Below are 15,350 nucleotides of genomic sequence, written 5' to 3'. Positions count from 1 at the left end.
AGAAGGGGCAGTGAGGGGGCAGGAAGAGCAAGCACTCCTGGCACTCCTGGGGGAGGCACGAGGCAGGACCCAGGTGAGAGCAGATGGGGCTGGCTTCTCAGAGCAGTGACCAGAAAGAAGGGATTCCCTGACCCATGTTCCAGAATACGTCCCTGAACAGGAAAAAAACTACATCTCATCATCACCCTTATTTTTGACCCATCTGGACTGTTTCCTACTTTTTTTTTTTTTTTTTTTTTTTTACAAACCCAGCTGGAGAAGGCTCAGTCTGAGTTCCCTGTGTTGCAGTTTCTGGACAACAGAGGGTGACAGAGGCAAAGCTCTTGGAAGAGAAAAAGCCACTAAGCTTACCTTTCTGCAACTCCACTCTCACCCTGCACACACAGAGATTAATGCTTGATTATTAGCGTCCACACCACCTTCGGTATCTATGCCTTCAGGCTGGGGTATGTGGGATTCTTTCCTCAACTCAGTATTAAATTCAGAAGTAAGCATAAAACATTATAAAAACCTCAAACAATGAAGGAGTCCAAGAAGCCTGGGAACGAGCAATTAGGAGGTAGCAAGGTTTCCCCGTGGCCATTGTGGAATATTGGCGACATCAGTCACCCCTTGGTACCACGGGAGATTGACTCCTGGGGGTGCCCATATCCCTGACATAAAACATCAGAGCTTTTACATATAACCGAGTACATCCTCTAGTATCTGGTAACTCACCTCTTGATTACCAACAATGCCTAACACAACATAGATGTTATGAACGGAGTTTTTAATGCAGCATAGCTTAGGGAGTAATAACAAGAAAAAAAAGTCCATGCATAGAAGTTTCAATTTATAGTTGTTTTGACCCGCACATGTGGAACCCACAGACCCGGGGAGCCCACTAACCGTTCAGGGCTGCACTAGGAAGGTGGGATACAAAGCACACTCGCAGCTTCTTAAACCAGCCTGCCTTGATACCTCTGATGTTGACAGTTTTAAAACAGCGAAAAGAACTCTTTATTGGAATGCAAACAATCTCTCCTAGCATTTTAAAAGGATTTCAAAGACTGACCCTAGGGTTACTGCTGGTCATTCAGGGGAGACTCATTCCTGAATCCTTTGAGTTCAAGTTCAAGAGGGATCAAGTTTAGCCTTCCTGGCCTCTCAATACAGGCTTCTTTTCAGCGGGAGGGAGGCATCACTTCTTTCATAGCCTTGAAATTTTCTGAGCCATGACAGGCAAAAAGAACTTCCTAGCATGTGGTGTGTGGGTGCCAGGGTCCTGGGAAGTCCCCAGGAACGGAAGGGGTGGGGAAAAGGAATTGTGATGTCATCTTCCCAGTCCTTCCAGATTCTAGCTGGGCATAGGTGGGGCCAAGAGCTATGACAGGTGCAGTGGGGTGGTCAGATTCTATGGCAGCTGAAAGGGGACGTATTACAAAGAGTAAACATTCCCACAAAAGCAGCAGAGTTTTTCTTGAAATTCTTTTTTTTTTTTTTTTTTTTTTGTAGCTTCCACTTGAGTGTTTCTTTTATGTGACAACTTAAACACTGGGAAGAAAAAAAAATCCAGCTTGAAACCCTAAATATACACTATATTCCCCACGTCCAAGACTGGGTTCCTTGGAATAGAAAATGGAAAATATGCATCAACACAATGATCTAAACTATTTGAATTAGAATCAGAATTAGAATTAGGAATGACAATTCCTGCCCTGAAAACCTGACAACTGGGCTGCAGAGGACTTTCTGGGGGTGAGGAGAGCCAGAGCCCAGGGCTTTTCTGCCCAAGAGAACATGTGAAACTGGGCTTCTCTGCGTGTCAAGCATTGTATAGCTTGGACAAGGATTCTCAAGGGCGCCTTTCAGAGTGGGTGGGTCACTATCTACCCAGCCCCCTTCTTACACAACCTCAATGTCGTCAGGGAATTTTCAGAGATTCAACAGGTTATGTGTGCATCCAAGTAAGTTGGAAACAGCAGTCTCCTTTGGGAAGGGTTTTCAAAAGCAATTGCAATGTCTAAACTATTACAGGAAAAACACAGCCCATAGACATTTGCAAAGGCCCAAGGTATAGGATTCCGGGTGTCTACTTTGCAAAACTTTGGAATTTTAACTCATGTTTTGGCCAAAAGATGTCAGGACATCAGGATCGACCACAGGGGAGGGCCCAGGGCTCCATGACAATGGTTGTTCAGAGTTGAAGCAAGGACAGGATTTTAATAGGGTATTACGCACTGTCATGGTGCTAGGACAGCACAGTGGAGGACAGATGCAAAGAATGACCCACACAGACTGATAACGGTGCTGTCACAGAAGGCACCGGTGTCCCACGGGCTGGGTACTGCCCCAAGAGCGAACAGCAAACCCAAGGCTGCTGCCTTGCTCGTGTTTTGTAAGTGGCTGGAAGAACAAAGCACAGTTCTAAAACCATGAAGATATCTACAGTACTTCCTATAACCCCAGGCAGCACATGAAACGTATCCATTGACAAATATTTTAAAAATGATTCCAATGTTGTATATAATACATTGTATCACATTAAAAATCTGATTCAAAACCATCTTAGAAGCACTCCTGAGGGTGCCTACAAACCCCCTGGAATCCTGGCTTCAGAGGCGTCTCCTGTATCAACTCATCTCCAATGAACCAAACGCTAACTTATCTTTGCTGACTCCTGACCACTGTTGGCTTTTGCAGGACATTTACAGAGCCATGGCCAGTTAGCAGCACTTGCTTTATACTCAAGAACAAATTGGTATTTAATTCTTATACCCAGAGCTATCATTTCACTCATAAGAGTTTATTATGATCAGCTTAAATGAAAACACCAACGACAAATAATTTTAACATTTGCTATCTTCAGATATTTCAAAATTTTATATCTTGAAAACAGATGTCAAAGATCTACTTGGTTTAAATTAATTATCTGGACACCAAAAGTCTCCTATTACCCTTGCGTCCACTGTTATTGGTATTCTGGAAACTTACAGGAGATGATTAAAAATAAAAAGTTGACAGACATAAAATGGCAAAAACATGATTTTACAGTGTGACACCCAACATTCCAAATGACCTTCAAATTAGCATCTTGCTTGTGTATGAACTACCTCAGTTTACACTCAGGTCTGTTGACCTGAAGGGCGTATGTTTCTTTACTGAGCACTGTAGCTCTTGAAATGATAAGTCAATTGGCACCTGGTTTTCAAAGATCTAAGCAAGAAATCAGTTTCGTGACATGAACACACTTTTCACAGCGTCCCACAGTTGAAGTACCTACCAAAAGCTGTCCAGCAAAGCAGACGAAAAGGATAAAGGCAAGCGAGAGAAATGCAGCTCCAAAGGAAATCCCGAGGATGGACGTTCTACCAGGAAACAAAAGGGAGAGGTCAGCGCGCGGACAGCAGCAGTCACTCTGAGAAGCTACCAGCAACTCACTCAGGGCTTCATTCAATAGGGGTTGTAGCCCAATATTTTGAGAGCTGAACATGGAGCTGGAACAAACAGAACCCAGGTCTACAGGAAAGTGTCTACAGCTGATCAACTCGTTTGATTCCTTACCACTCCTCTCAAGCATCTGTTCCTTACAAAAGAAATACAATCATGGCTGGTGTCGGGGTACAGTGGGTTCAGCTGCTGCCTGTAATGCCAGGATTCAAAATGAGCACTGGCTCCAGTCCCAGCTGCTCTGCGTCTGGTCCAGCTCTCTGCTAAAGTGCCTGTGAGGGCAGTGGAGAATGGCTCAGGTGCTTGGGCCCCATCACCCTCATGGGAGAGTTGGATGGAGTTTCAGGCTCACGGGGCTGTTGCAACCATTCGGGGAGTCAACCAGCACACAGAAGATCTCTCTTTCTATTATCTCTTTATAACTCTACCTTTCAAATAAAATAAATCCTCAAAAGGAAGGAAGGAGCGCAACCTTGTCCAATGTCTTGTCAATGCACCCCGTCCCTTCTTTCATGTCCACTTGGCCACAGCACACATCTCAGTGGCCTAGTCCCTGCTCATCAGCATTCTGGCAGCTCCAGAGCAGCTTCACTTGATGGCCACCTTGACCTTGTGGGACACCCTTACTCTTGGTGACACCCAAATCCTTCACCCTCCTAATCCCACCCGACCACGTGCAACTTCACTCAGAACAGGTGCAGCAAAATGTTTGCTGAGGTTCCCCCAAGATTTCATAGGGTGTGGCTTTCACATGCTCAAGCAAGCCAAAGAGCATGAACGTATCCTGTGATCATGTGAAAAACACATCCACTATGTTACAGATCCAGTCACCAACAGGTTATGGGTTTATCTGCAAGAACTGTATAGGTTTCTGAAGTCTTTTAAATCATTAAATAATTCAAAACTTCATTGACTCCAAGAACAGATTCTTCAGGTAGAAAACTGGATGGAGCACAGTAATAATCAAAGATGAAATTCAAATAGAACATCCAAGAGAGGTCAGATGCCATCTGAAACCACAATGCAACCTCCTGCCAAAGAGACTGGCTGGAGACAGCGAAGAAATGCCAGATCTGGCACTGAGACCAGGAGCAAGGAAATGACGACGTATGGAATGGAAGCTCTGATGCAAATAAGCAAGCACCGTGTATGTGCACAGCTGGGAGCCCCACAGGAAAGGGAAGCAAAATGAGAAATCAGAGCAGAGTGGACCCCTGCAACGACATCATTATGGGAAGGCTTTGCTCTACTCAGACACTGTAGAATGAGAGATGACATCAGGGGACGCACATCAGGCTCCCACCAAACACACGAACCTCACCGAGATATGGACCGGTCGCTGTCATGTCCTGGACATGATCCCACTGCTTTCAAATACTGCCCTGATAAAGTTTTTCCACACTTTATGAGCAACAGTAAGACTCTGCCGGGAGGCATTTATACCTAGATTTTTGACCATTCCCATGGGCCAAGCCAATGAGAGCTGTTATGATATAAAGAGGAGTGTAAGTAAAAATGTATTCTACTTGGGGCTGCTTATAGTCTCACAGAGGTAAGCACTATGTGTCCCCTTGCCTACCCTATCTAGAACCTTCTCCTTCTAGACATCAATCCAGTTCCTCTTTCCCACTCAGAACCCACCTCTTTGTCCAAAGCTAATCATGTCCCCGACACACTCTCCGAGCCGGCTACTTGGGCAGAGTGCAGGGGTCAGCAGTGTGAAGCCGTCCATATCTCAAGGGACAAAGGCTCCTGTCCTAACCCCTTCACCTGAAGGGGAACACAGTGACGCATACGCTGAACTTTGGCTTGCCATCTTCTGCATTTTCCCAAAAGAGCCCTGCTTCTTTTGACTTTGTGTTCTCTTAATTTATTCTTGGTGCCAGGGTAGCCTGCCTAGCGAGGATGAGTTCAGAAAGAGATGTTCTTCTTAGGTCTGGAACTGTTTAACGATCTCTTCTTGATGGTTTGATAAAGCTCAACGTAACACCATCTGGTGATGTCATGGTGATGAGCAGGTGACGATGACACACACTGGTGTCTGTAAGGTATCTATTGTGGGCAAGTACTGCTTATATGTCATTCATTTAATTCTCACAGTAACTCTGAATGGTAATCACTACTGTTATTTCATTTTACCAAGAGAAGCTTAGGCTCATGGACGTTGTACTATGAGAATTAACAGTAAAACTGCTACTTGAACAGTACTCTATATTTTGTGTGTCTGTGTGAGTGCAGCCTGTTGAAATCTTTACTTAGTATATACTAAGTTGATCTTCTGTATATCAAGATAATTGAAAAAGTAGCCCTATGAAGCAACATAAGCAGGCTTTGTGTCTACACAATTGTACTCCTGACACTGCTCTACCACAATACTGGTTTTATTTCTTGAGTTGATTTTTGACAGTCAAGTGTTTCATTTAGGTTTTCAAATGTAAAATATTCTATGTGATGTTCTCTTGCAACTTTAAAAGTTTCTACATTTGAAGGCATTTCTCCCAATGCTTAATGTTATTTTTCTGGTTTTTCTCTAGCTCAGACTATTGAAGTTTTGCATGTTTTGTTTGCCTTCTAAATGAATGACTTTTTGTTTTATTATTATGGCCTTTAATTTCTATTCATTTTCTACATTATTAGTCTCTGATCCAACATTAAAAAATCACTTATTTAAACTGTTATTTTCTTTGATTATAAGTTATTTCCCATCCTTTGTATTTTCTAATATATGCACTTAGAGAGATAAATATTCTAAAAATTATCAATTTAGCCAAATTCCACAGTTTTGATTTATAGCTATTCATTCACTCTTTTCTAGAAAACCTATCATTTCAATTTCTACTTCCTCTTAACATGAAAGTAATTCAGAAGTCTGAATCTTAATTTTCATAAGGAGATTATTCTTGGTTGGTCCTTATTTCTAATTTCATTGGATTTGATCAGAGGTCATAGCCTCTATTATTTCTAATATGACTATTTTTCCAATGGGGTGTGATAAATATGCTCTACTTGTACAATGTCATAGGAACTTTTGAAAACAAAATCTATTTTATTTTTAACTGATAACAAAGTGTGTTCTCTAAACATATCTATTGATGGTGCTTGATGAGTTAGAGAAATCCCCAAAGGGCTGATTTATGTTCTGTCAATGTTGGAGAGCATTAACATTCCCAACCAGGATTGTGGGTTTGTCAATGTATCTGAACACTTTAGTAATTTCTGCTTTATTTACTTCAAAGACTTCCTGGAGTGCATTAAGATGTATGATTGTTAAATCTCCCCAGTGACTGCACCATAAATCTTGCTTTTTATGTCAATGCCTTCCACGTGAACTCTGTATTGTCAGATACTGGTTGCTGCAACTTCCATTCCTCCGAAAGCTGTTTTTTCGAATAGCCGTTCCCCACCCTTTATTTCCAACCCATCTCTTTCTCTTTTAGCCAGATCTCCTATTTGTAGGAAAGTCGTGGCCTCTGGTTTGTAGCCTCAACCTTTTCACTTCTTTTTATGAATATGACATTTTTATCCATTCACAATTATGACATTTTAAATTTTCTGGCCAGTTCTTTCCACTCCATTCTATCTTCATAAGATGTTTGGTAGAATTAATGGAGAAATCATCTGGGGATGAAGTTTCCTTTGAGGAAGAATTTTGAAAACAATTCGGTACATTTAATAGACACCTGCCATTTACATCTTCTACTACGTGTCTTTTTTTCAAGTGGTTCTCAAGGAGCTCTCCGATTTCGTCCACACTGTAAGTCCTTTCGGACATTATCTGACTTGCTAACGACTGTAGGATCTGCCTCTCTTCTGTGCCTTGTCCTGGAAGTCTGGCTGTTTGAGCCTGTCTCCCTTTTTCTTTTGTGATCAGTCTTGCAAGTAGCTTCAGAATTTTTCAACCCTGTTTCCAAAGAACAAATTTTTGGCTTTATTAATTTTCTCTACTGTTTTCCTATTTTACTGCTTTTTTTTTCTGTTTTTACTTAAAATTTCTTCTTTTATCTTTAGTATTAATCCCCTTCTACTTGATTGATGGCAATTTGCTTATATTTTTCTGGCTTTGACAACTGATTTTAAACCTTTCTTCTTTTCCAATACTTTTGAAATCCACAATGGTTTTTTCAGAATATAGATGTCCTGTGAACTTTTCGAAAACTCCTCATACACATGATTTCAAAGTTCCTTTATACCAAATACATTTATTTTTCAATTCCATTTTCTAAAGTACCCTCATCTAAGCTTTTTAAAAGCTACAAATCCCCCCCCTCTTACTTATGATTGCCTAGTTACAACCCATGTATTTTGATATATGCTTTTGGATATTTAAACATTTTGGAAATTCTTTTGGGGTGCTGTTGTGGTTCAGCAGAGCACCAATTTGAGTCCCAGCTGCTCCACCTGTGACCTAGCCCCCTGCTAATGTGCTTGGGAAAGCAGCAGGAGATGGTCCAATTCACTGGGCCCCTACCAACATGTGGGAGACTTGGATGGAATCCTGGGTTCCTGGCTTCAGCCTCGCCCTGCCCCAGCTGTTGCAGCCATTTGAGGAGCAAACCAGGGAATGGAAGCTCGCTCTCTCTCTCTCTCTCATTCTGCTATTCTGCCTTTAAAATAAATAAATAAATAAATAAATCTTTTTAAAAAGCTCTCTTGTGATTTCTTGACTCATGGTGTGTTCAAAAACATATCACTGAATTACTGGGGGATATTTTTAGATATTTACTATTTTTGATTTTTTTAAAAAAAGGTTTATTTATTGATTTGAAAATCAGAGTTATAGACTGGGCGGGAGGGAGGGGGAAAGACAGAGAGAGAGAGAGAGAGAGAGAGAGAGAGAGAGAGAGAGAGAGAGATCTTCATCTGCTGGTTCATTCCCTGAGTGGCTGCAACAGCCAGAGCTGAGCCAGGCCCAAGCCAGGAGCCAGGAGCTTCACCTGGGTCTCCTATGTAGGTAGCAGGAGCCCAAGCACTTGGGCCATCTTCATTGCTTGTCTTAGATTATTAGCAGGGAGCTGGATTGGAAGTAGGGCGGCTGGGACTTGAACTGGCGCCCATATGGATGCCAGCGTTGCAACAGCAGCTTTACTGGCTACAGCACAACAGAGTGCAGTGGCCACAACACTGGCTCCTGTTTTTGGTTTCTAATTTAATCCTGGTGTGGTGAAGTAGGAATCATTCTTACAGTTCAGTCTTTTCCCAAATGTGTTGTGATGCTTTTCTGCCTTAATACAGGTGTTATATATCTATATCTATATCTATCTATCTATCTATCTATCTATCTATATATATATATTGACAGGCAGAGTGGATAGTGAGAGAGACAGACAGAGAGAAAGGTCTTCCTTTTTCTGTTGGTTCACCCCTTAATGGCCGCTGCGGCTGGCACGCTGCGGCCAGCACACTGCACTGATCCGACGCCAGGAGCCAGGTGCTTCCTCCTGGTCTCCCATGCGGATGCAGAGCCCAAGGACTTGGGCCATCCTCCACTGCCTTCCTGGGCCACAGCAGAGAGCTGGACTGGAAGAGGAGCAGCTGGGACAGAATCCGGTGCTCCGACCGGGACTAGAACCCGGGGTGCTGATACCGCAGAAGGCGGAGGATTAGCCTAGTGAGTCACAGTGCTGGCCAATATAGGTTATATCTTATACAATGTTCTATGTGCAGTTGAAGATGATGTGTTCATGTTCTATGAAATGTCAATTAGTTCTAGAAAATTAATAACCTTGCTCAGATATTCCACATCCTTCTTGGTATAAAAGGGATACTAAAATGTAATTTTTTTGTAGTTTTTTTTTTTTTAAATTTCACTTGTTTTATAGTGCTGTTATTAGCCATAAACACATTTTATGATGTACTTTTTAATAGATTTTTAAAAAGATTTTATTTATTTGTGAGTTATATCTATAGACAGTGAGAGGGAGAAACAGAGAGAAAGGTCTTCCATTCACTGGTTCACTCCCCAAATGGCCGCAACAGCCATAGCTGAACCGATCTGAAGCCAGGAGCTAGGAGCTTCTTCTGGGTCTCCCATGTGGGTGCAGGAGCCCAAGAACTTGGGCCATCTTCCACTGCTTTCCCAGGCCATGGAAGAGAACTGCATCAGAAGAGGAGCAGCTGGGACTAGAACTGGCGCCCAAAAGGGGTGCCGACGCTGCAGGCAGAGGATTACCTACTGCGCCATAGCACTGACCCTAGTGATGTTACGCTGCAATGGTCTGTTTGATGATCATCATGTTTGATCCTCTCATCATTATCCGATATCTTTCTCTGTTAATGCTTGATGCCTTCATATTCACTTTGTGTGCTATTAATATATGTACAATAGGGTTTTGTGCTTATTTTTATATCCTTTACATTTTTCATCCATTCACTTTTTACCTATCTGCCTTTTGTATTTAAAGCACATCTCTTGCACAGCGTATGTGACTTGTAGTGCTTAGCTTTTTTCCATTAATAACACAACAATATTTCAAAAAGGCTGTGGAAAATGGAATTAAGTATAAATTTATCTAGATGCCCAGTTTTTTTTTTTAAATGTGCATTTATTTTATATCTACTTGAGATGCAGGGTTGGGGGGGGGACAGAAAGAGATCATCTACCCAATGGTTCAATCCCCAAATGTCTGCAGGGTTGGGCTAGGCTGAAGCCAGGATCCCAGACCTCCATTTGGGTCTCTGATGTGAGCAGCAAGGGATCTAGTACTGGGTCATCATCTGCTACATTCCAGGATACATAGCAGGAAGCTGGATCAGAAGTGGAGAAGCCAGGATTTGAACCAACACTCTCAATTGGGAAATGGCTTCCCCCAAGCTGTTGCTTAACCTACTGTGCCACAATACCTCCATCAAAAACCAAAAATTGAAATCCACATTTTTCTTATAATGTACATCTTTCATGAACACTGAAGCCCTGTCCTATGAATGAACTTAATATTACACTTTTTCTGTTATATATCTCACATTTTTGTTTGCATAGTGTGGTCCATTATATTTGTTGCTATTATTTTAAATAAATCATCTTCTTTGTTTCCTATTCATTTCATTTGTTTTTGTTTCTCTGTTCTTCCTCTATGGCCATTTCTGATTAATTGAATATTTTTAGTATTTTTTTACTTACTCAATTGACTTTTTACCTGTACATCTTTTATGTTTTAGTCATTGCTCAACAATTAAATTTGGGACAAGTGCTGTGGCACAAAAGGTTGAAGCCCTAGCCTGTAGTGCTGGCATTGCTTATGGTGCTGGTTCAAGTCTGAGCTGTTCAACCTTTGATCCAGCTCTCTGCTAATGTGCCTGGGAAAGCAGCAGAGGATGGCCCAAGTCCTTGGAACCCTGCACCCATGTGGGAGATTTGGGAGAAGCTCCTGGCTTCTGGCTTCAGATTGGTTCAGCTCCAACCATTGCGGCCATTTGGGTAGTGAAACCAGTGGATGGAAGCACTCTCTCTCTCCCTCTCTCTCTCTCTCTCTCTCTGTCTCTGTCTCTGATTCTACCTCTTTCTATAACTCTCTTTAAAATAAATCTTTAAAAAAGAATTGAACTATGCAGTCTTATCAGAAGTTACTTAGCATTAATATTGTATCAAATATAAAATATATAAGATCCTTACAATACTCCCATTCTCTTCTCCATTAGAATTGTTAATAAATGATACTATTTTTGCTTTAAACTACTGACTTTTATAAATGTTAATAAAAAATAAGTCTAAAGTGTTTTTCATGCTCCCACACATCAAGCATGTCCAGAGTTCTCCATTCGTTTCATTCTGGTATTGTTTGGTAGTTGAGGAATTTCCATTAGCATTTTTAATACCATAGGTTTGCTGGTGGAGAATTCCTCCAAGTTTATTTTATTTGTAGAATGTCTTTATTGTACCTCAACTGTACAAAGGAATATGTTTATGGAATCCTTGATTTAGAGTTAATCAAGCATATATCACTGGCTTAAAGATGTTCAATTGTCTTCCATACCCCATAGTTTCAGAAAAGAAGTCAGCCATGTTCTCTATTTCTATCTGATCTCTTGTATGTGATGTCTTTTGTTCTCAGCTGCAGGTAAGTCTTCCTCATCTCTTCTGCTTCTAGCAGTTTGACTATAATATGTCATATGTAGTTATCTTTAAATGTATTATACTGGCTATTCATAAAACTTCCTACCTTGAAGACTGCTATATTTCAACAACTTTGGGAAAATTGATCACTAAGTTTGCTGGTAACCTGTGATTTGTTTTCAAACACGTGTCTATTCATCTTCTACAGACTCCACCTCCCAGAGTCTTTGCCAGCTGTTTCCAGGTAGGTTTGGCCAATGGGGAAGAGCAGTGGGAGACTGGGGGCAACCTGGACATTTCTCTTTCTCCCTCCATGTAGCAGACATTCTCCAGAAAGTCTGAAACCCTTGCCTTCTCTAACATTCCAGGTCCTTATCAGAAAACCCACCTACCTTGGTTTCAGCTTTGGGCAGAAAGCCTTGTCCTTATTCTGACATTGCAGGAAGACCTTGGGGTCAGGGTTTCTGGAAACACCACCTCTATTCTGTTTCCTTACGAACCTAGTGGTGGTAGTAGATTCCTCTTGTGCTCATCTCTTGGCTGCTTTACCATCCCATCCCTGTTTATTTTACCAGCTCTTCTCTCATTCTGTAAATAATTTTTTACATTACATTTCTTTCTTGAGATGTCTGAAGAAATTAATGCTGTTTTTATTGAAGCATTAATCTATCAATTATATAAAACTTTTTCTGGGCACTACAACATTATTAGTGGATAGCTAAAAATACTTAGGAAAGAATTATAATTAATACTTTTTCCAAATTTATTCCCTTTCAAAATAAATCAAAGCATTTTACTTTGTTAGAATTGTGAAGCAAATATCTACATATTCTCTGCTTTATGTCAAAATTAAAGTTTCTCATGAATGGACAAGTGATTATGAATTATATTGGTTTTTATGCACCTAATCAACATGTTTAGTAACAACGATTAATTATTTAATCTACTTGCAAATTTATTTTGTGAATTAGAATTTAAAGAATTGATTCATGTATTATAATGTTTTAATTGCTCTTGTTCTTTAAAATTCATTTCAATATTTGTTGTTTTATTAATAACCATTCCACTATGAAGACAGTTGACAGAGATCTGAAAACTCTGGAATCAGGGCAAATGAACATATTAGAGCCTGAGAATACACTAAGTGTATCTGACTCATGCCATTCTATAACAATCTGTCGGAGACAGCAGAGAGCACCCTGGAGGGCTGTTTGTACTGTTTGTGGCTACTACTGTTTTTGCTTCTGCTGTGGTGGCATGTGTGACAAACGCCTATTCAAGCAGAGCTGATCATCTTACATGTAAGCTGTGACACACAAAACTGATTCCATAGGAAACAGAAATATTAATAGATATGCATATAAAAAGTGAAAATGTCAATTTAGTAGTTTAAAACAAACCAGTAAAAAATTACTTCAAAGATAATTTTATGTGTAGATGGCTTCCCAAGTACATTCTCCCAAACATTTAAAGAATTCATATCAACTTTTCAAAAACTCTTTGAGGAAATGGAAGAGGAAGGAGTCATTCTTAAATCATTCTATGAGGCTGACATCACCCTAATGCCAACATACTAAGGCATCACGAAAAAGCTAAAGGTGTAACATTTCTTATGTACAGACACAAAAACACTTAACAAAATATTTTCAAACTGAATTCTACCACTTATGAAAAGGTTTATATGCAACATACCAAGTTGTATTTATTCAAGAAATGTAAGGTTGGTTTAATACTTGAAAACCAATCAACGTAGTATCAATAGAATAAAGGGGAAAACATAATTATTTCAATAGTTAGAGAAAGCATTTGACAAAATTCAATACTATCTCACAATTAGAATATTTAAGAGGTTATGAATACAATGGAATTTCCTTATCCTGATAAAGGGCCTTAATGAGAAACTCACTGTTAATGCCTTATTTTATGGTGAAGTCTGAGTGCTTTCCTCCTAGAGTCATGAGTTAGAAAGGCTATGTGATCTGGAGACTTCTATGCCGCATTTTACTGGAGATTCTAGCCAGGAAAACTAGGCAATACATCACCATCAAACTTGCAAAGAAGTAGTAGAACTCTAATTGTAGCTGCTATGACCCTGAATATAAAAAAAAGTGTCACACTCTGAGATTCAGAACCACAGTGGCTCAAATTGTCATTGACAGGCTCATGCTGAGGCTGATCAGTACTGGAGTCCACGGCATGTTGGACTCTTGTTCAGGTGAGTACTTCTCTCCCCAGGTTATTATGGACTGCACGCTTATTTCCCTTCAAAATCCATATTTTAAAATTTGTAACCAACCTAATCCCTAATGTGATGGCATGTGCAGGTGGGCTTTGGCAGGGTGCAATCCTCATGAATGGGGCTAGTGCCCTTAGGAAAATGGACCAGAGAGCCAGCTACTTCTTCCTGACACGTGAAGGTAGAAAAATGCAGACTGCAATCCCAGAGAGGGCTCTCACCAGACCTAGCAATGCCAGCATGTGGATCTTGCCTTCTGACCTCTTGAACAGTGAGAAATAGACTTGTAAGGTTTATAATACATAGTCCATAGCGTGTTACTACAGCAGTCCTAGGGGTCTAAGACCCCGAGAGACAAGAAATACCAAGAGGAGAAGTAAGGGTTGGTCACAAGCTCTTCATTACCACCCTTTATCCTGCCTGTTCACCAAAAAGCATGTCCAAGCCCATTAAGCATACCAAGATGTTTGTGTAACTTAATCAATTTTAATTAACATGCTGGTTGCAAAGCTGTTTCTTTCAAACACACAAGCATAATTGATTTAGATGCTTCTGGAAAAGGAAATTTGACATTTCCCTGCCATGAGGTGAGAAAAATCGCACCTTTCAGTGTTCATGCTTGTCTTTGACTCTTTAGTCAAGTGTGATTGTCACAGGCGATGAGAGAGGCTGGTTTGAGGTAAGGTTCTTTCCCCTTTCTGTGCCCCCTCAGTCAGTTTATTGCATAATATGGTCCTGACAGGAATGTATTCTCACGGAAAAAGCTCAGCAGAGATCCAGATCCATATTGGCCCCAAAATCTAAATGTCACATTTGTCAAATGCCATTTTTGGGGTAGAAAATGGCGCCTTTCTCTGGAATTTTATTTAGTGTGATGGCTTCCATCCCCTTCCTCCCTCGCTGTCCTCATCTACTTCCCCAACAAGACTCTCATCAACTCTCTGTTCACTTTTTTTTTGTCTGGTATTCAGCAAAGATGATAAAAAATGAAGATAGGCAGTTTTTCATTATACATTCACACGAAGTAATAAAAATTCCTGTTTTTTAAATGACAGGACTTCAAATGAAATGAAATTCAGTTAAAAAAACTAAAGTTGGAAAGAGCAAAGGGTATTTAAATATTCGTTGCTATTACGGGAGCTTCTTTCTGATAACAGGGCACAGCTTCCGTATGCTCTGGCCACGTGGAGCTTCCCGGGCTGAGCCAGACACCTCCCCTTTGTGGTGCCAGCAGGACTCAAGATTGGAGTTGTCAAAGGCTCCCCTCCAGAGGGCCCATTCTTCTCTTTCTGCTCTTGGTTCTTGGGTGCTGAAGGCCTGCACTGCCTCTCCACCCCAGCTCCTCCTACTAAGTCTGGGTGCGCACTCTCTCCCTCTGAGGAGTGCCACATATTCACAATGTGCACATATCTCATAACGTGCACATATGCATGTCTTTCACTCATCCCTTGAGTCCACATCCCTCCCACCTATTCCTTCCCCAGAATTCTCCATTTATGCAATGGCAATCATTTTTCCAATTGTTAAGGCAAAGAACCCAAAATCCAAAAACAAACAACAACAAAAAAAATACAACAACCACCAAATCCCAAGAACAAAAGAAACCCTGAAAGTTAAACTTCTCATACTCTTGCT

The 15,350-nt window shown here is 40.8% G+C and overlaps 1 protein-coding gene across 1 annotated transcript in view; it reads right to left on the bottom strand.

Moving 5' to 3' along the window:
• ADCY2 (adenylate cyclase 2) overlaps positions 1-15,350 on the bottom strand; it is a 398,563-nt gene that overhangs the window by 60,145 nt on the left and 323,068 nt on the right. Inside the window, exon 15 of the mRNA XM_062211805.1 lies at positions 3,263-3,347. Within this exon, the coding sequence (XP_062067789.1) occupies positions 3,263-3,347 (85 nt within the window). The remainder of the gene's footprint in view (positions 1-3,262; positions 3,348-15,350) is intronic.

This window comes from Lepus europaeus, chromosome 15 (assembly GCF_033115175.1).
Source record: "Lepus europaeus isolate LE1 chromosome 15, mLepTim1.pri, whole genome shotgun sequence".
NCBI lineage: Eukaryota > Metazoa > Chordata > Mammalia > Lagomorpha > Leporidae > Lepus > Lepus europaeus.
This window is presented reverse-complemented; position numbering and strand designations above follow the sequence as displayed.